We start from the raw sequence: 21998 nt of genomic DNA, 5'->3' as shown, positions 1-21998 counted from the left end.
GGGATGTATGACATAATTTGCCTAGGCCAGTGTTTCTCAACCTTTTTTCAGTCAAGGCACCCTTTAAAATTATGGATAATGTCAAGGCACCCCAATCTAAAATGTAAAAAACTATTCTACACACAACCAGTACACCCAACGTTAGAGGTGATTTATTCTTCCAAAGCAAATACACCTTTGCACACTGGTACTGACTAGTATTCCCACACTCTACTAATGTGGCCCCAGTGCTGGCAGACAGGGGTAGGGGAGGGCCAAACCAGGATGATGTGCATGCATCCAATGTCCTCCTTCTCAACTGATGATGACATTGGTTCTTAGAATGCAGACAGAAAGAAGGTCATAAAAGTGCACAATAAAAACCTGTAACTAAAAGGCAGGATTAATCCACCTGCTGGCTTGTATACAATTTTGGGGCATTTTGCCAGGCTTCAGGCTGAAGAAGCCTGAAGCCTGAGCACTCTGGTTGAGAAAGGCTGGCCTAGGCATGGAAACCAGGAAGTAACAGAAGAAATGTATAAAAAAAAAGTTTAAAACAAGTAAATATGATATACTTTCTTATCTATTTTCTAATGCTAGCAGCATTAGGCCACTTTCAGATGGGTTGGACCCATCAGCGGTTCCACCTGCTCAGCGGGAGATCTCTCTGCTGCTCCCCGCTGAGTATGCGGATGACAGGTCTGTGTCCGATCCGTTGCTGCAGAGTGGACACAGACACTGCCCGCCGTCTTTCTATGGGGCGGTCGGATGGAAACGGACCACCTTTCCGTTTCCATCCAACTGCCATCTGATCCGATCCACCAGACGAATGGGGAAAGGTTCCCCATCCATCTGTTGTTGGCGTACAGGATCAGATGCTGGCGGGTGTCTGCTGACACCCACCTGTCCATAGAGGTCTGATTTAGTGAGGACTAAGTGTCCGGTGATTATCTGCTCCTGTCCTACTTAATCTTGCTGGCTAGCTCTGGAATGTGCGCACATAAAGAAACTCACACTGACACGTTTGGTCTGTGAAAACATCTTCTCTAATTTATTGAAATGAAAAAGTGAGTTTATATATGCAAAATGATGCGAACATCACGTGAGAACAGCATAAGCATTATATTAGTCTTTGATTGGTCACTCTACACGAAAACAATCTTCTTCAGAGTATAGGCGTGATCTTGGCCGATGTCTTATCTATAGAAAGAAAAATATTCCTTTGTCTTCAAGTTGGCTCGATGGGAGGGGTCGCTGAGCAGACATTTCTTGAGCAAGGAGGACTACAAAGACCAGCAGACAACAAATATACACACAACACATATATATATTCATACAAAGCATTTAGAAATATAAAAGTAGATATATATAGAAAAATGTATATATTCAACATGAAACCAAATAGGCATTTTACCATATCCATCACAGGTCTATGGTTGGTCCGATCTGGTCCACCTGAAAAACTGACAGGAGGACCTGATCTGACCATCAGTGTGAAAGGGGCCTAAAGATTAAACATAGTCAGTCCTCATGCACACTGGACGTTTTTACAGCGGCTGTTCTAGGCATTTGACATTTTTTTCTACAGCTAGTAAACCCCCCAGCATGTTATCCTATGTGTCCATGCACACAGACTGTAATCATTGTTTTTTGGCTGGAAAAAACCCCAGGACTAGTGGGTTTCTAGAGGAGTTTTTTAGCTGTAAAATGTTCTAATGCTGAATAATGCTGTAAAATGCCGCAAACCAGACTTTTTATGACCAAAAAAACCATTTTTTTTGGTAAATAAAATGCTAAAGAAAGTGGCAAAACATGGCAAAAGGCCGCTAAACGCTAATGCACAAATGCTAAAAAAAAGCTGAAAAACTCACATTTTTAACGTGACTTTACACAGCTAGCGTTACCAGCGTTATTAAAACATCCCGTGTGCATGAGGACTAAATGTTGATTGAGAGAGTGAAGTTCCACTTTAATCTACATTCTACATCCGGGTAATCTTTGCATTGTCTGTGCTGTTTAGGACGCCTTAATCACTGGTAGGGGTAGGTGGTTGGCCATGGAGCAGAGAGGTTCAAGTTCTTAAAAAGAAGTTTGTTTTCACAAAAAAAATCCAGCTATGAGGTGCTAACCCCTCCTTCTGAAAATCCCTGGTGCTTGGCTGTCCATGTGATCAGCTGGCCACCAGCTTCAATACCTTGAGACACTTATGCAGGCCATAGATGGGTCGAAAACCGGCCGTTTAAAAAAAAACGAAAAATCGGTCGTTCAATAGGCCGATGTTACCAACAATGGTAAAATAAATCGGCCGATTTTCGACCCGTCTACGGCCGGCTTTTAATTACTTCTGTCCCTTGCAGAGACCTCCACTATTATATTTGACATGAAAAAGTATTGCGGTTGCAACATTGTATCCATTTGTATCCATTTTGGATACAGATGTTTTTATTTGGATACAAATAGATACATTGTTGCAACCGCAAGACTTTTTCATATAAAATATAATAGCGGACTGGAATTCTTCTTTTTCTTCTTGCAGGTCACGGCTCATGCGCAGATTTTTTATCAGTAAAACGAACGGCTGATTTGCCCATCATTGCTGGCAAAATCGGACGATTTTTTTCCAACTTTACAGATAAAAAAATACGCCAAAACCCTGAAAAATGGCCAACCAATTAACCCACTAACGGTGCGAAAATCGGGCGATTTTTTTTTCGGCCGAAAAATCCGCCGATTTTCGACCCGTCTGTGGCTTGCATAAGTCCCCGGTCACGCTGGATGCGATTTGAATGCCATGTGACTTGCATATTGCATGCCAAGGCTCACCCTATTGTCCACAATAAAAACGGTCATATCAATGCGGGTCCAACTTGGTCGGAGCCACACCGATTTCTAAAGTAGCACATGTACTACTTTTGGTGCGATTTGCATAGACATCTGTGTCAGATGTTTTGCAAATCGCACCTGAAATCAGCATGTCACCGAACTTTGAAATCAATTTCAAAGTCGGGTCTGGTGTGACTGGGGTGTAACTCAGAATAACTCAGAATATAATATCTAGAATCAATTCATCTACAGTGACTTTAGAAGCTGTACGCTTGGTCCAGGTTAGTGACTTAAAATATTGAAGCCAGAGACAGCTGGGCAGCTAGCATTTTCAGCTATAGCAGTCCCCTGAATGCTAGGTAGAATCAAATTGTTCTCACAGTGGGAAGGGCTTAAAAGGGCATTGTTACATAAAACCTGAGTCTAACAGATGTGTGCAACATTCAGCACAATCGTTATAAGATATGCTTTTCAGCCTAATGTAAGTTAAAACTTCATCAAATAGTCAGTGACTACTTAGCAACCATACAGCAAGACAGTACCAACCTAGAAACCTTTACATTAAGAGCCCCTATTCACATCAGAGTTCCCTCTTATATCGTAATCCCCCTTACATTGTAGTCCTCTCTTTGGGTGGTATTCACTATTCTCCACAATTTGGAAGTTTTCATGTGCATTCTTTTTAATAATTTTTGGTTTACAGTTGCAAGAAAAAGTATGTGAACCCCTTGGGATTACGTGGAGTTTTGCATGAATTGGGCATAAAATGTGCTCTGAACGTCATCTAAGTCACAGCAATAGAAGAACACAGTCTGCTGAACATAATGCTACACAAACATTAGATGTTGCCATGGTTTAATTGCACATAACATATAAACATTCACAGTGCAGGGAGGAAAAAGTATGTGAACCTTTGGACTTAATAACTGGTTGACCCTCCTTTGGCAGCAATAACTTCAACCAAACGTTTCCTGTAGTTGCAGATCAGACCTGCACAACGATCTGGAGTAATTTTGGACCACTCCTCTTCACAAAACTGTTTCAGTGTAGCAATATTCTTGGGATGTCTGGTGTGAATCGCTCTCTTAAGGTCATGCCACAGCATTTCAATCGGGTTGAGGTCAGGACTCTGACTGGGCCACTCCAGAAGGCGTATTCTGTGCTGTTGCAGCCATTGTTTTGTTGAATTACTTGTATGCTTTGGGTCATTGTCCTGTTGCATCACCCATCCTCTGCGGAGCTTCAGTTGGCGGACAGATGGTCGTACGTTTTCCTGCAAAATGTCTTGATAAACTCTGGAATTCATTTTCCCATCAATGACAACAATCTGTCCAGGCCCTGAGGCAGCAAAGCAGTCCCAAACCATGATGCTCCCTCCGCCATGTTTTATAGTGGGGAAGAGGTTTTGATGTTGGTGCGCTGTGCCTTTTTTTCTCCACACATAGTGTTGTGTGTTCTTCCAAACAACTCAATCTTGGTTTCATCTGTCCACAGTATATTTTGCCAGTAGTGCTGTGGAACATCCAGGTGCTCTTTTGCAAACTTCAAAAGTGCTGCAATATTCTTTTTGGACAGCAATGGCTTCCTCCGTGGTGTCCTCCCATGTACTCCATTCTTGTTTAATGTTTTCCTTATTGTAGATGTGTCAACAAAAATGTTAGCATGTGCCAGAGATATCTGTAGGTCTTTAGCTGACACTCTGGGATTCTTTTTTACCTCATGCAGCATTCTGCGCTGTGCTCTTGCAGTCATTTTTACAGGACGACCACGCCTAGGGAGAGTAGCAACAGTGCTAAACTTTCTCCATTTGTAGACAGTCTGTCTTACCGTGGACACATGAACATCAAGGCTTTTGGAGATACTTTTGTAACCCTTTCCAGCTTCATGCAAGTCAACAATTCTTGATCATAGGTCTTCTGAGAGCTCTTTTCTGCGAGGCATGGTTCACATCAGACAGTGCTTCTTGAAACCAGTAAAACCAAAACAGGTGTGTGTTTTTTAAGGGCAGGACAGCTGTCAGCAACACATCCAATATCATCACACTGATTGGAGTCAAGGTTGGCTCACTCCTGGCTCCAATTAGCTCTGGGAGAAGTCATTAAGCTAGGGCCTCACATACTTGTGTTTAATTTCAGATAGATTCATTAAGTTACTAATTTCATTTAATTAAATTCATAACAAAAAGCTTTTAGTTTACTTTAGTTTTTTTTAATTAGTTTTTGATTCAAATTTTTCCAGTAGATTCAAAGTATTTAAATTGATTTTGAATCAAAAATATTGAATCGATCCGAATTCATTGTGAAGAATAGCTGTTTTATTCTATTAGAATTTTGGAAGACGGCTATATTCTTTCTATTTTATTCTATTCTATTCTGTTCTAATCTATTATTTTATTTTCTATTCTATTCTGTTCCTTTATTTTGTATTCTATTTTACTCCTTTATTTTCTGTTCTATTCTTTTATTCTATTCGATTCTGCTTTAGTCTTTCTTCAGATTTTGTAAAATGGCTATATTCTAATCTATTCTATTTTTTCTATTCTATTATTTTCCTTTATTTTCTATTGTATTATTTTATTTTCTATTCTATTCTGTTTTATTCTATCCTTGTCTATTCTATTCTATTCTATTTTATCCTATTATTTTTTAAATACGAATTTTGGAAGAAGGCTATATTATTTCTATTTTGTTCTATTCTGTTCGAATTTCGAAAGACGGCTATATTCTTTCTATTTTATTCTTTTTGTAATCTAATCTGTTCTATTTTTTTCTATTCTATTGTATTCTTTTATATTCTATTTTGTATAATCTATTAATTTCCTTTATTTGCTAATCTATTCAATTCTTTTATTTTCTATTCTATTGTATTGTATTCTATGCTTTTCGTTTATTTTCTATTGTATTATTTTCCATTCTATTCTGTTTTATTCTATTCTTTTATATTCTATTTTATCCTAGTCTGTTTGAAATTAGAATTTCGGAAGAAGGCTATATTGTTTCTATTTTGTTCTATTCTATTAGATTTTTGAAAGATGGCTATATTCTTTTTATTCTATTCTATGTCTAATCTATTCAATTTGTTTCTATTCTATTGTATTCTATGCTATTCCTTTATTTTCTATTATATTATTTTATTTTCCATTCTAATCTATTCTGTTTTATTCTATTCTTGTCTATTATATTCTATTTCATCATATTCTCTTTGAAATTAGAATTTTGGAAGAAGGCTATATTGTTTCTATTTTGTTCTATTCTATTTGAATTTCAAAAGACGGCTATATTCTTTCTATTCTGTTCTATTTCTAATCTAATCTAGTCTATTTTTTTCTATTCTATTGTATTGTATTCTTTTATATTCTATTCATTTCCTTTATTTGCTATTCTATTCTATTCTTTTATTTTCTATTCTGTTGTATTCTATTGTTTTCGAAATTTGAATTGATATATTTTAACACTATACACACAGTCTTTGAAGGAAATGAACAATAGTCAGCAATATGTTTACATTTTGAATTTGGTTTAGTTTTCAAATTTCTTTTGAATTCAATTCAAATTCGTATAATTTGTTATTTTGGACGAAATTCGTTACTATTGTAAATCGAAAGTAGATATGGAAGGTACTCCTGCGCTATTAAACATGAAAGTTATGCAGCCAGCACTAAATTGGCATAACCTGAGCACCAAACAATGCAATATAAAATGTGAACGTAGTGCAGCGCTAAATAATACAATAACTTATCAATAACTAGGATAACCGTTATACCACAAGAGACTCAAATCTCATAAATTGAAACCGATCCTCAATTGAGGGATCAATAGGTGCTGAACCTGTGCGTGTATCCCTTATGTGGGAATATATATCATGCAAAATGACGGCATAAACAGATAAATTTTTATACAGTGTTTATATAGCGCCAAAAGATTTGCTCAGTGCTGTACATTATAGTGGGGGGACAGAACATGAGACAATACAGTAACAATACAATACACGAGGGATTCAAGGGCCTTGCTCTTTTGAGCTTACAATCTAGGAGGGAGGGGGTAGAGGTACAGGAGGAAGTGGCTGTGGGGGATGGAGTGGTAGGAGTGGAGGAGAACGACTGTTAGGTTAGGGTGGGGTAGGCTTCCCTGAAGAGATGGGTTTTCAGGGTGCGCCTGAAGGTGAGGAGGGTAGGTGACAGTCTGATGGATTGGGGTAGGGAGTTCCAGAGGATGGGGGAAGTCCTGGAGAAGTCCTGCAGTCAGGCGTGGGAGGAGGGGACCAGGGAGCTAGAGAGTAGGAGGTCTTGTGAGGAGCGAAGAGTACAGGTAGGGTGGTATTTGGGTATCAGGTCAGTGAGGTAGTTTGGGGCAGCGTTATGAATGGCTTTGTATGTCAATGTTAGTAATTTGAATTTAATTCGTTGGGCAATCAGGAGCCAGTGAAGGGATTGGCAGAGGGGGGTGGCAGAAGAGGAGCGGTTGGTGAGGTGGATGAGTCTGGCCGCTGAGTTCAGGATAGACTGGAGCGGGGATAGCCTGTGTTGGGGTAGGCCGGTGAGAAGGGAGTTGCAGTAGTCGAGGCGTGAGATAATAAGGGAGTGTACGAGTCTATAAGTTATTGTATTATTTAGCACTGCACTACGTTTATATTTTATATTGTAAATCGGATACATCCGAAGAACAAAAATTGCGTCCGAATTTCAGTTCGGAACAAAACAAACTGCACATGTCTACTGGCCTATCTTTTCTTCTTGTGCTGATGATGGCCACTAAAAAAAAGGAATTTTCTAACAAGAACATGGACAGCAAAAAAAAAAAGAAAAGATATGGATTCTAACTATAACACGCATTAAGTAAATGCGTCTGATTTGCCACTTTAGTGAATTCCAGTAGCATCTATTCTTTCTCTATTCTTTTCCCCAAAGACACATGGGGGTATTTAATATGACAGACGGAGAATGGATGACAGGAAGTCTCTGAGTCAGCTTGCAATAAAAGGTGAAGCAACAAATGTGGAGGTGTGACATGTTATCCCGCCCTGATTGGAATACTTATCATTAAACCTGGGAGAAGCACAGCCCAGAGCAAGCTGAGGCTCAGTAAGCAGAAGTTGGCTAACAACACTTCATCTTCCAGGAGGTATGTGCAAGTCTTCCTTTACTATAGCAGCTCATAAAGCAATAGAATTTCGGTCAAGATTTTTGTTTTAGGAATGCTCATTTGATTTTCTAGTCATTTGTGGGGTTAAATCGATGGTCTATTTTGCCCATAGTGTAAAGCGCTGAGCAAACTGTTGGAGCTATATAAATCTTGTATAATAATAATATTAATAGTGGTGAGAACATTTGAAGGAGTATGATTTGAAAATGTTTATCTATTCTGCGAAATGATATTCATGCCAAAATCAAAGGTTAAAAGCAAACATTTTTAAGTGCTTTTGAACATTTAAGTGATTTAATGTTCTTAGATTGTAAGCTCCAAGGAGCAGGGCCCTCCTAACCCTCTTGTATTGAACCGTATTGTTGCTGTATTGTCTCCCGTTATATTGTAAAGCGCTGAGCAAACTGTTGGCGCTATAGAAATCCTGTATTATAATAATAATAATAATGCCCTGCGATATTTCTCATGGATAGTTGTACAAATGTTTGTTTTGACAATCTGCTAGTGAATGGCCAGTTTAACAGTGGTACTGTAAAGATTTATTGGGTATGTGGATAGAGATAACCCATGTTCTGCAATCTGCTCATGTCTGCATCACTTTCATGTGTCTACATGATGACTGCCTTTGGTCTTTTATCATAAGTGGATCTGCAGGCTGTGTCCTAGTCCACGTAAACAGCAGTGAGTGACTGTTCTGCTTGCCTTGATGGATAAAGGGTAATGCTGCCCATACACCTTACAATCCGAGTGAACAAGCTTCTTAAATCTATCAAGAACTACGTGATCTAAGATCCTACCAGACTAGACACAAACTGGGTAGATTGTTTGGGTAAGGTTTTTGTTACATAGTTGTAGGGTGTATGGTCAGGCTAAAGCCTCTTGCACACCATGAAAATATCAGACAAATGATCTTTTGCTTATTATTATTATTATTATTATTTTTTTTTTTTTTTTTTTCTTTGCATATTAGTCTCCTATCAAAAAATGAGTAGGTCACTAAAAAACTAAAGATACAAAAATTCTTGTAAGACATAATACAACTTCCCACAATATTGTATTGTAAAGTATTCTTCTCCCCCCCCCCCCCCCTTTTCTTTTTCTTTTTCTTTTTTTTTCTCATGTAATATTTAAATGAAAATAGTTTTTCTGTTGTCGTATGAGAATTTTTCATGATTGTCCGTTCGCATAATTTTGCATGAACTGTCCTGATCAGCTCTCAAAACCTGTGTACTAATGATCAGATTATTGGACGATTGCTCAAAAAGTAATATTTTTCATCCAATTTTCTCACTGTGTGAACTAGGCTTAAGGCTACATGGGTGATTAGTTTTCTTTGCTTTCGAGGGATAAACTGCTGCGCACTAACAATTATCTCATTAACATATCAAACTCTGTGTGCTGCAAATGAGGTGGCAGCCAACCAGTGATTAACTGTTGCAGTATAAAATTAATTTAACCACTTGCCCTCCAGAGGATTTACCCCCTTCCTGACCAGAAGCACTAACTCTCCAGTGCCTCAAAGGGGTCAATGCCAGAAGGAAGCCAGGGAATCAGATATGTACATGACCTATGGATAAAGTCCTCCTCAAATTGGGAGATCAACGAAACTGGGAAAAAAAGCACACAGGTGGCACAAACACCTAGCGCGTTATCCAAGATTTATTAAAATGTTTTAAAAGACAAAAAACATACTCCAAAAATAAGTGCATGAAAAGCCTGTAACTCACAAGTTCAGCTCTGAGGAAAGGGACACGTCTCTGAAACGCGTCAGCAGGCCAACCGCGCCACCAGTTGGACACTGCATTCCGCTCTGCCGCCCAGCCTTAGTGCCCAGGGGAACTGGCATCCCCTCCTTCGGGGGTGGGGGGGGGTGGCAGCGCTTCACTCATTATGATCACGGTACCCAGCCAAAAGAACCAGCATCCCTTCTTCTGGGGGGGGGGGGGGGCAGCACTCCACTCACTAAGCTCTGCTGCTAAGCCACGGTGCCCATCCAAGAGAAACCGCATCCCTTCTTCCAGGGAGTGGTGCAGCCCCCCTTATTAAAAAAAAAAAAAAAAAAAAAAGACAAATGCCTTTTTTGTCTCATGGCAAATACGTCCCTGCCTGTATGACCAAACTGGAACATGTGTGGTGAGCTTATGATGGGAATTCCTCTCCTCCATTTTTGTTTTTAAATTTTTTATTTTATGTTATGTACTGTATCATGACAAACCGACACAATGAAATTCACATCTATGAGGGTCAAAAGCCATCAAGGACAATGTGAACCAAAATTCAAACCAGCGTATCATTAAAAAAATAGATGACAAGCGGTGTGTAAGAGTGACTGAGTGAAATATCAAGTTGCATACAATGTGGCAAAAGCATGACGCTACCCAGCTTTTCCAACTTTTGGATATAGGGAAAGTGCATTCTCTTCTTTTTTTTTTTTGTTTTTTCTCAATGAGATCTCTTCTTTCTGTTGCATTTCTGAGACAGAATGTTTTCCATTTCTGGTAATTGAACGTGGATCTGGGGGGGAGGGTGCAAAAAAAAAAAGTGGGGTGGGAGTCTGGGAGCGCAATCATGTGAACCCTTTCCCCCCCCTTAGTTGAATTTCCCTGTTCCACATAGATAATGAGCAGCACAAAAATCTTATACCTTCAATTCTGTATTCTACTACATTAAAAATAGAAACAGCCACATATCAAGTCTGATAAATCTTAACAGTGAGTGCAAACATTCATTAACAGTAGACCGGAACATTAATACAGTCAGGTCCATAAATTATTGGGACATCGACACAATTCTAACATTTTTGGCTCTATACACCACCACAATGGATTTGAAATGAAACAAACAAGATGTGCTTTAACTGCAGACTGTCAGCTTTAATTTTGAGGGTATTTACAGCCAAATCAGGTGAACGGTGTAGGAATTACAACAGTTTGCATATGTGCCTCCCACTTGTTAAGGGACCAAAAGTAATGGGACAGAATAATAATCATAAATCAAACTTTCACTTTTTAATACTTGGTTGCAAATGCTTTGCAGTCAATTACAGCCTGAAGTGTGGAACGCATAGACATCACCAGACGCTGGGTTTCATCCCTGGTGATGCTCTGCCAGGCCTCTACTGCAACTGTCTTCAGTTCCTGCTTGTTCTTGGGGCATTTTCCCTTCAGTTTTGTCTTCAGCAAGTGAAATGCATGCTCAATCGGATTCAGGTCAGGTGATTGACTTGGCCATTGCATAACATTCCACTTCTTTCCCTTAACTCCTTGGTTGCTTTTGCAGTATTCTTTGGGTCATTGTCCATCTGCACTGTGAAGCAGCGTCCAATGAGTTCTGAAGCATTTGGCTGAATATGAGCAGATAATATTGCCCGAAACACTTCAGAATTCATCCTGCTTTTGTCAGCAGTCACATCAATAAATACAAGAGAACCAGTTCCATTGGCAGCCATACATGCCCACGCCATGACACTACCACCACGCTTCACTGATGAGGTGGTATGCTTAGGATCATGAGCAGTTCCTTTCCTTCTCCATACTCTTCTCTTCCCATCACTCTTAAAGTGCATGTAAGCCAGACTTTTTATTTTTTTAAGTTTTGGATAGAGAAGGCAAGAGTTAAAACCCATGCCAGGTTATGTATTTTGATTTCTTTGTACCAGTGGAGTAACTCCTTTTTACTTCCTATCCCAAAGATGTGAGCAGTGAGGTGGAAATCTCCCATACAGGGAATTCCCATCTTAGAAAGGTGTGTCTCTATCAGAAGATTGCCTATTTTCAGTCTGCTCACACAATCTACCCTATGTCAGCCAGCGCTAGCTGCAGTGGAGAGGAGAGAGCACTCAAGAATGGCTGGTAATGCCTGTAAGCGGTGACCTTACCCATAGGCTTGCTATGGCCCATTTGTCAGTGCTCCCCTGAAGCCGTCAGAATAGATGTTAGGAGGGGGAGAGAGCATATTTAAAAGTAGTTGGGTATATCCTGGAATGCTGTAATGTCTTGTTCTGGGGAAAACTTTAAAACTGGATTTTTCTGACTTTCTTTCTAGTGGTCATATTCACAAGTACAAATAGAGGGTGAATCTCTCCAATGGAGAAAGACAGACAGCAATAAAAATTTTGACAGAGCGTGTAACTCTTCCCCACTCTATCCAAAGATTTAAAAAGGCTTTGCCTTGAGATGCACTTTAAAGGTACAAGTTTGATTTTTAGGGCCCATTATTGTGCGTTGCAGTATCGCAATAGTAGTAACACACAATGCATTCATTGTTACATTGTCAACAAGGTGTGAATAGGCTCTTAAAAACCCTGCATAGGTTTCTTTATCCCCCTCATAACTATTTTGATCTCATACAGACCTCAGATGCAGAACTATCTTGGTTCTCCTCCAAGTATTTTCTAGTCACTTGTAGTTGCACTTGCACACGTGTGTGTTTAAAAATACGGTTTCTGTTGTCCCTCCTGATCTATTGCACCAACCCAGGGGCGGACTGACCATTTGGAAACTCGGGCACTGCCTGAGGGCCCAGGGTCAGTAGGGGGCCCCATGAGATGCCCCTGGTACACTTTTTTTTTTTTTTTTTTCATAGGTTTTTTTTAGTTTGGGTAAGGACACGGGCCCCATGATCCCCTATTGCCGAGGGGCCCCATGAGTTGTCAGTCCATCCCTGCACCAACCCCTCCTCCCATAAATGAAGCACCGTCTCACTTCCCACTGCTCAGCCCCCCACTGATCAGTAGGGAGAAGGTCTATGCTGCATCTGAAGTCTGTGAAAATGTGATCTTGTACTTTGATACAGCACTGGACGGCAAAGATCATTTATTACAACATTATTTGTGTTTTGAGTGTAAACTATAGCTCCAAAGGGTATGCATAGCCAACATTTTTATTAAGTTGGAAAAGAGCAGAACCTCTGTCAGGTGTCTTGTAGTATGTGTCCCTTCTAATTTTCCTTGTGACAACCAACACTGAGACAGAAAGTGATGGGAAGTATAATACTTTAAGGAATTCTTCCAATGTCAAATTATTGTGAAAAAATATAATTATATTGCCAAATGTATTCGGCCACCTGCCTTTACACGCACGTGAACTTTAATGGCATCCTAGTCTTAGTCCGTAGGGTTCAATATGGATTTGGCCCACCCTTTGCAGCTATAACAGCTTCAACTCTTCTGGGAAGGCTGTACACAAGGTTTAGGAGTGTGTCTATGGGAATGTTTGACCATTCTTCCAGGAGAGCATTTGTGATGTCAGGCACTGATGTCGGATGAGAAGGCCTGGCCTGCAGTCTCCACTCTAATTCAATTCAAAGGTGTTCTATTGGGTTGAGGTCAGGACTCTGTGCAGGCCCGTCAAGTTCCTCCACCCAAACTCTCTCATCCATGTTTTTATGGACCTTGCTTTGTGCACTAGTAGGCAGTCATATTGGAACAGGAAGGGGTCATCCCCACTCTGTTCCCACAAAGTTGGGAGCATGAAATTGTCCAAAATGTCTTGGTATGCTGATGCCTTAAGAGTTCCCTTCACTGGAACTAAGGAGCCAAGCCCAACCCCTGAAAAACAACTCCACACCATAATCCTCCCCTCCTCCAAACTTTACACTTGGCACGATGCAGTCAGGCAAGTACTGTTTTCTCCTGGCCCCGCCAAACCCAGACATGTCCATCAGATTGTCAGACAGAGAAGCATGGTTCGTCACTCCAGAGAACACGTCTCCACTGCTATAGTCTAGTGGCGGCGTGCTTTACACCACTGTATCCAGCACTTTCCATTGCACTTGGTGATGTAAAGCTTGGATGCAGCTGTTCAGCCATGGAAACCCATTCCATGAAGCTCTCTGTGCACTATTGTGCTAATCTGAAGGCCACACAAAGTTTGGAAGTCTTTAGGTATTGACTCTGCAGACAGTTGGCTGTTTGCTTCAGTGTGCGCTTACCCCACTCCATTTTACATGGTCTACCACTTGGTGGCTGAGTTGCTGTTGTTCTCAGTTGCTTCCACATTGTTATAATACCACTAACCGTTCACCATGGAATATATAGTAGCAAGGAAATTTCACAAATGGACTTATTGCACAGGTGGCAACCTATCGCGGTACTACGGCTGAAGTCTCTGAGTTCCATTCTTTCAAAAAATGTTTGTAGAAGTAGTCTGCATGCCTAGGTGCTTGATTTTATACACCTGTGGCCATGGAGGTGACTGGAGCACCTGAATCCAATGATTTGGGGGAGTGTCCCAATACTTTTGGTGTGTGTGGTGGGTTTTTTTTTTTTTTTTTTCTTTTTCTTTTTTTTTTTTTTTTCTTTTTCTTTTTTTTTTTTTTTTCTTTTTTATAGCATTGGTTGTGCAAGACCTTTCCACAGTAGTTTGTGAAAAGTCTACTTCCTTGGTGAAGTAATGGCTGAGGTATTCTATAGCTCCAGGCTTTGGAAATATGGCCCTTCATTCATGAGAGAGAACAGTTGTAAATGACCTGCAGGTCTGGAAATTCCTGTCATGGAACCTTCTGGCTTAAATGTGATCAACGTGATGAATTTACTGGCAAGGAGAGGCTTTTCTTTAGTATTTGTAGCTGCTGACTTTGGGGGAGGGCGGGGACCGGAACTCCGCTTTTTAAGGGTCCAGGAAACAAAAAAAACAAACAAAAAAAGTATATCCTGCATTCAGATTTGCAGAGCAAAATATATTAACATCCAGCTGACATTGAGAATTGTATGCAGTCAGATGCACTTTTTTTTTTTTTTTTTACTACACTTTACATTGCATGAGCAATGAAGATCATTGCACAGCTTGGTTTGAACTGTCAGAGTTAACGTTATGACAGTTCAACATAGTAGTGATCTGTGATTGGCTCCAGCTTGCCATATGGTACAGAGTGCTGTGATTGGCCTCATGTGTGAGGTGTGGACCAATCACCGCTCTCCAGGAACAGAAGCAAAGCTTTTACGAATCAGATTGATTCATACAAGCTTTATTCTCATTGTGATCACATAGCGATCATGTGATCATTGGGTTCCGATTACCAGGATTCTCATTCTGCTGTGTCCTGTAGACACAGCAGATATGGGGGGGGGGTCGCAGCGCCCTCCTGTGTTGACAAAAGACCTGCGATGTATGGGTACGTCACTAATTCTGTAGCTGCCGCTCATCCGCAGTACATTTCGGGTGGACGGCCCAAAAGTGGCAAATGGTAACCACTTGTGCTGAGGGGTGTGGCTGTTACTAAGCTCTGCCAGCACAGAGCACTGCAAAGCAGGAATCTGTGTGTTCAATGGGAAGGGAACAGTTTTGGTTTGCAAGTCCAATGATAACCTTTTTAATTTTGTATATTTATTTCCTTTTTGTCCAGTGGCACATCATGACAAAACCACGGGCACTGATCATCTCCATGACTGAGTTTCACAGTCGGCCAGGTGGAAATGGTGTGACATTAGATCCCCGTAAAGGTGTGAAGCGTGACACAAGTCGTCTCTTCCATATTCTCTCCAGTCTGGGTTTTGCAGTTACTTTGCACACTGATGTCAGTGCCAGAGAGATTAGAGAGATCTATCGAAAAGGTACTTGCACTTTTATAGTGTGGTCATAATGGTATTGTATAGCCTTTTTAATTTATTTTCTATTTATAGCAGTCTAATGATGAGGGAAAAAAAAGGTTTGTCATACTTGCTCACTGAGTAAACGGGCTCTTTTCCTGTTCTGCAGTGCTACATAATAGTTATGCTTTATATTGCTCTCACAATGCAAGTCTGTGGGTCAGCTGACACATTGAAAACCATGCCATCCCGCTGTGGCAGACATCTTATCTCAGCATCTGTTTAACAAGAAGCCAGCATGACTACAGTGAAACACAAGTTTTCCTGTGGGCAACCTACAAATCTAGATCAATTTGGAAACTAGATGACGGGAATGGATTAATCATAGTCTGATTCTGTAGGCTGTCTACAGAATTAAAGTAGAACTATAGTATAGGGACCTCCCCCATTTTGGATAGAGTAAGGGTGGGTCATAACGCCTGTCAGTTTATTTCTTGCCATCTCCCATATGCGAGAATCCCCTTCACTTCCTGTCCCATAGTCAAAATAAGAAGTGTGAAGACATCCATGCAAATTTAAAGGAATTCCTATGGGGTCACCAGAACTAGTGTACCCATTGGAAGATTTACCCTCTTACTTTTAAGGGGACAGTCCAAAAATTAGAATTATTTTACGTTCAATTATAATGGTAAACAGGACAAATAGAGGATGAATCTCCTAATGGGAGCCCGGACTGCAATAAAAACTTACAGGTGTTCTAATCCATCTCCAATCTTTTCAAAACGAAAAAAAAAAAATTTGCCTTTTAGTTGTACTTTATGTGGCCAGACTTTAGTTGTACTTTCTTATGTGGCCAGACCAGGGGCGGACTGACAACTCATGGGGCCCCGGGCAATAGGGGATCATGGGGCCCCTGTATCCTCGCCCATACGAAAAAAGCCAATGAAAGGTACCTGGGGCATCTCATGGGGCCCCCTACTGACCTCGGGCAGTGCCCGAGTGCTCGAATGGTCAGTCCGCCCCTGGGCCAGACTGTAGACTTTAGTATCAATATAAAAGGTAGGTCAGTCATTTGATCATACAAACCCCTTTACAATTGATTTACTGGCAGGTTATATAGGTTCACTGTTATAGAGCAGCACTTTTTTACATAGTCTAATTAGTCATTTCTATCCATGGTCTACAAAAAAGACACTTTGGCTTCTAAAATTGTAATTATGAAACTCCACTACAAGACTCTATAAAGAACTCTGCTAGGCACCATTGACCACATAACAAAACGCCAATGTAAAATGTTTCTAATAAGAACACTTACTGGTGTATTTATAAAAGAATCTGCATAGCACTTTGCCAAGTGAAAATGCAAATGGGGCCAGAAACAAATGTTAATGTGTTGGTTAAATGTTTTAAATTAATTTAAAATGGAAAATTTTAAATCAAAGGAAATTGCAATGATACCTGTATCAAAGGAAATTGCAATGATACCTGATGCCATGCCAGGTATCACTGCAATTTCCTTTGATACTTGGTGCCATTTAGGGGCCAAATGTGGTATTTTCTTTTAAAACCAACTGAACCACGCAGAAAAAATTACCAAATACAATTTGTGTGGGTTTTTTTTTTTTCTGTTTTATGGGTCATAGACCTTGAAGAATAAAAAAAAAAAAAAAAAGTAAACTTTTTGTATGTATCTGTGCTTCTACCCATTCCCTGAATACAGAGTAAAATAAACAATGCTACTATGAACAAAAAGGAGCTTTCCATGTTGCTTCATTAGTCAGTCATAAGAAGTTTGAATAGTCGGACGCAACTTTAAAATTTTGATCTTATTGCTAGATTTGTAGACCATGTTATTCTCTTTGAGAAAAGCCAAGGTTAATATTTAACAGTGTAAAAGCTTCTACCATTAAAAATTATGTAAATTTTGGTTTTCTAAGAATTTTTTTTCTTTTTTTTAATATATTAACGGCTTAAGACCACATTCAAACATGTTCAGGGAGAACATAAAGAAATGGTCTAAGTTAAATGAAACCACAGAACATCAGATAGGTGATCCCAAGTTTTGACGCTGTCCATTTTGTGATTTGACAGACTATTAGGTAGTGTTAAACTGGCTATACAGCAGTATAATTTAATTTTAACTGTTCATATGGAAATTCAAAAAAGTTGTTTGGCAGAGTATTCCATCTTGCCATCATTCAGTCAACTAATTTTTTTTCAGAAGCCCTAGACGTGCAAATCCTAGGCATAATCGAGTTTCTTTTGTGCCTAGAACATTCTCATTACAATATGTATGATTTTCTCCTGGACTAAAACTACACTTTCCGAAAGAGCAGGATGGAATTTTTTTCTTACCGAGTTCCTGGTCACTACGGTCAAAGACTGTGGATCTGACCCCACCAATGATTTAAAAAAAAAAAAAAATTAATATTCCTGGGGACAAATCCCCAGACCCGAAATTATCAATAGATACAGCAATTTCCAGCACATCTTCTGTTTTGGGGTACACTTTTTTTTTTTTTTTTTTTTTTTTTTGTGCAGATGTCTTGTGTTTTGCCATAACGACTCGGCAGTTTGTGGATGACGTCTTATCTGGTGCTTGTTGGTCAATGACTACCCCTGATGTTTCTTTCAGAGCGAATAATGCCTCAAGGGGACTGTTTCATCAGCATCCTTTCCAGCCATGGTGAAGAGGGGGTCATTTATGACTTTCATGGTGATCAGGTGTACCTTAGAGACCTGTATGACTTTCTATCTCCAGAGAATTGCCCAGCACTGGCTGGGGTACCCAAACTGTTCTTTATACAGGTGACTATATAGAAATGATGGTGGGACAAGTGGTGCAGAGATTTATGGCAGGGCTGTGTTCGGATCTGCTTTATATTCTAAGCATGTCAAGTCATATCTGCTTTATGTTCTAGGCATGTCGAGGAATAGCATTAGACCAAGGTGCCATCCTGGAGACTGATGGTGCTCCTCAACAAATAAGTGCTTTCTCCCATATTGACTTCCTCCCAAGGGACACTGTGGTTGTGTTTGCCAGCAGTGAAGGTAGGTGAAGCCAACTGCAACATTTTTCCAGTATCTAAACTGCAAAATCCTGCTTATCCTAAATTAAAGCCGCATTGAAGACACAAGGGTAAAGACTAGTTTTAGTAGATAAAACTCTGGGACATGTTTTAAAAAGGATTACTAAAAATTCTAACAGAACCACAACATTTTCTTCTATGATCTCTTCGCAATGGTCAACTTCATATTGCAAAAGATCTAGCCTAGAAAAAGGGATAGAGGCAGAGGCCTAAGGTTTGTAACAAGATACAGTCAAATGAGTCAGTTTTTTATCCTTTTCTGGCTACCCTAGACTAGCTGTCTTGTGATGCCATCTCCCTGACTACTCTCCAAACTGTGCTGGCCCTGTACCCGGACTGCCATTAGACCACTCTGCCTGTCTGCCAACCTGCAAGTACCTGTACTTGGCTCGTGCTTGCCCCAGCGTGGTAGCCTGGCACTATAGCATTGTGTATAAGACCTGGGGGCCCTCTTGCCATATGGGAATCGGGGTTGCTATAGGTGAAGAACACAGAGCCAGCTACAGTGCCTGACCACCAATGCTAGGAGTAGGCATGATCCTGACACTGAAAGTGAGATGCTAAAAGAGAAAATCTGGCCTGGTGCACACACATTTATTAACTCCTGTACTGTGTCCTGAAGCTTAAAATCTCTGGGGTTTCTCCTGCCACAGGTGCCAAGTACAGCTTTGAATAAAAGTGATCTGTACTTATGTAATTTTGCTTTTTCATTGGCATGGAAGCACACATGCATATACTGTGTATTTTTGCTGAATGTAAAAAGGGCAGGTGCAGAAAAAGGGATCTTACACTTGATGACACAAGAACAGTTATACCTCTGTGTGCATGAGGCCTGAGGCCTTTTTCTAGTGTGCATCAGTACACTTGTAACTGATTAAGAGTTGGGGTAAACTGTAGCACTTCATTTCTAGGGTTAAGGATCCTTACAGGGTGAACTGTAAGTACACATCTATGCTAAAAGGGGAAAGTATAGGTGTAAGAACATTGTTCTTGTGATGGAAATGAAAAGTCATACATGTAATAGTAAAGTAGTAAGGGTCCATAATGGCACCAAGCAGAGGTATACAGCTTATTCTATACTAGAGCTGAAAACCTATGGGATTGCATATGACTTACTGTTGCTTCCATGTTGCCCTCCTCAGGGTATGCTGCATTCCACAATCCTCTGGGCTCAGTCTTCCTGCAAACGCTCTGTGACATGCTTGATGGAAATGAGAAGGACCTTGAAATTACTCAGCTTCTTACTCGCCTTAATCATCTAGTGGCCTACAAGTTTGAAAGCAGAGGAACATATGGAGGTTACAAAGAGATGCCATGCTACATTACCAACCTCACCAGGGACCTGTATCCATTCAAGGGGAAGAAGAAACCCACCTGTGTGTCTGTACAATAATTCTACACTGCCATTTTTCAATTTAATGGCTGACTTGCACAGCTGTAGTAATGCCCGACTGTAGCAAAAGACATTACCAAGTATCTGTAGAAGATGCACAGAACGTTCACTTTACATTTTTAAGAACCACATGAAGATAGACGTCTATTCAGAAAACGCACAATGCCTAAAGATGTGCCATTTTTGAGGGAAAAAATATATATGCCCATGGTTGCAAAAGACATCAAGCACTTGCATGCCACAAAAATGGATTAAGCAAATGCTGAGAAGGTGCACAGAATAAGATCCATGCATTACTTGGTCACTTGACTATTTTATGCATTTCACACTTTTGTAGCCTAGTGCAGTGGTGGGCAATAAATCATAGTGGCTAATCTGCACAATAACGAAGGCTATTTTCAACTGATTGCTGTGAGTTATTGCACACCATTGTATACACAATGTTATTAAGCTAATGTGTATTGCATTGAAACATGGTTGAAACATTTCATGTATTATCTGACTGAACAATATGACAATGGCTTGACAAGTCCTCTATGTATATCAAGAGATCTATTCTATTGCATTAACTTGTACTTTATATTGTAAAGTGAACCTGTACAGTTTTAAACTTCTAAATGAGAAGTCAGGTCCACAAGTAAACACACGCTACCAATTACCTTTTTATAAGCCAGAAAAAATGTTACTTCCCTTTTTTGATTATGTTATTAGGGACTGACTGAATGGCTAAGCAACTTGACATTCCACTGTCCAATGAGACGGCCTCAATCAGCATTAAGGGTACTCTTGGGTGGACAGTATAATGGAGTTGGCAGAGATTTATCTATGAAGTTAGGTTGGGCCTGAGTAACAAAGTGAAACTGAGAGGGGGGCAGTGGCTTTTCTGGTTATTGGCTCACAAAGCAGTATGGTTATTACATACTTGGATAATTAAAGTGAATTTTGGTTTTTTTTTTTTAATATTGCAAAAATTCTTAACTCCCTCAGTACATCAGCTTGGTTCAAGTTGGTGCCCCAAAACAATTCTATGGATGAGGTGACCTTGGGTTGGCAAGATAGCCAAGCAACTTGAATGTCCACTATAGCGGACTCCATGGGTTTTCTAGGGAAAGCTTTGTTTTAAGATGTTTGGTAGCATAAACCTGCACTTAAAGCGGACTTTGCCCTCCAACACTAAAAATCCCTGGTGCATGCAGCTCTACATTCTAAAAAAAAAAAAACCCTTTTTAAATTTTAATTAAGATTTATTTAGTTACTTTTTTTAATCTTACTTCCTGGAACCCTGAGGCACTCGTGACGTAGCTGGAGCTTTACAGCTTCCCATTGAGATGTTGCAAAATCTCAACCAATGACATCTATGACTCAAAATGATGGAGTGGGTTTGAGAAGAGGATCACTATGCATTTGAACACTGAAGGCAATGAGGCAAAGAATTATCACTGGATGTATTTATATGGCTAAGTAAACATAATAATGGTGACCGTTTCCTATGAAGAGGGGACGGGGATTAGTTCTGCTAGAAGGCCATCAAATAAATTTGTATGTATTGTAAAATGGATATGTTACTGGAATAATGTTCTAAGAAAAAGATAATTGTGTATTTAAGAAAGTTGAATATTGTATAATAGAAAACATATGAGCCTTTGCTATTTATTTTTATTTATTTGTAAAACCACCTTAAATATTTGAAGTAAAGTTTTTCTAGTTTGTAAAATTGGTGTACAATTCTTTGTTTTTATTACTAGGGCACTGTTCCTTTTTTTTTTTTTTTTTTTTTTTTAAGTATATCATTATAACTACTTACTTTAAGGAAATATACATAAAGTAGATTACAGTATCAAGTCTACCTAATGAACCTGTACCCTCAGCCATGAGCATTTGTCAAATGGCAGCCAATCGGATTTCAGTTTCTAAAGTCGTGTTGGTAAGCTTTGCCATAGGAATGGTGTACACTGTTTGCCTTGTTGAATAGACAGGAAAATATCTAAGGGCAATATTTTATAAAGCATTTTTGGAATTGTTTATTACTGTCTATATTCAGCATG

At 39.8% G+C, this 21998-nt stretch overlaps 1 protein-coding gene and 1 long non-coding RNA gene across 2 annotated transcripts; one reads left to right on the top strand and one right to left on the bottom strand.

Moving 5' to 3' along the window:
- Positions 1-1002: 1002 nt before the first annotated feature.
- LOC149450038 (uncharacterized) lies at positions 1003-19823 on the bottom strand. The gene is made up of 2 exons (XR_016315318.1): positions 19677-19823; positions 1003-1179 (listed from the first exon to the last, which is right to left on the bottom strand). It is a non-coding gene; the product is annotated as an uncharacterized LOC149450038 (long non-coding RNA).
- On the top strand, positions 15297-21635 carry LOC149450037 (caspase-7-like). The gene is made up of 4 exons (XM_089692399.1): positions 15297-15495; positions 18107-18279; positions 18393-18522; positions 19703-21635. The coding sequence occupies exons 1-4, from the start codon at positions 15297-15299 to the stop codon at positions 19951-19953; spliced, it is 753 nt and encodes a 250-aa protein (XP_089548525.1). The 3' UTR covers positions 19954-21635.
- The last annotated feature ends 363 nt before the right edge of the window (positions 21636-21998 follow it).

This window comes from Staurois parvus, unplaced genomic scaffold (assembly GCF_062004578.1).
Source record: "Staurois parvus isolate SC_StPar_1 unplaced genomic scaffold, SC_StPar_1.0 ptg000586l, whole genome shotgun sequence".
NCBI classification, from domain to species: Eukaryota; Metazoa; Chordata; class Amphibia; order Anura; family Ranidae; genus Staurois; species Staurois parvus.
The sequence above is the reverse complement of the archived record's forward strand: the minus strand, read 5'-3'. Positions and strand labels throughout refer to the sequence as shown.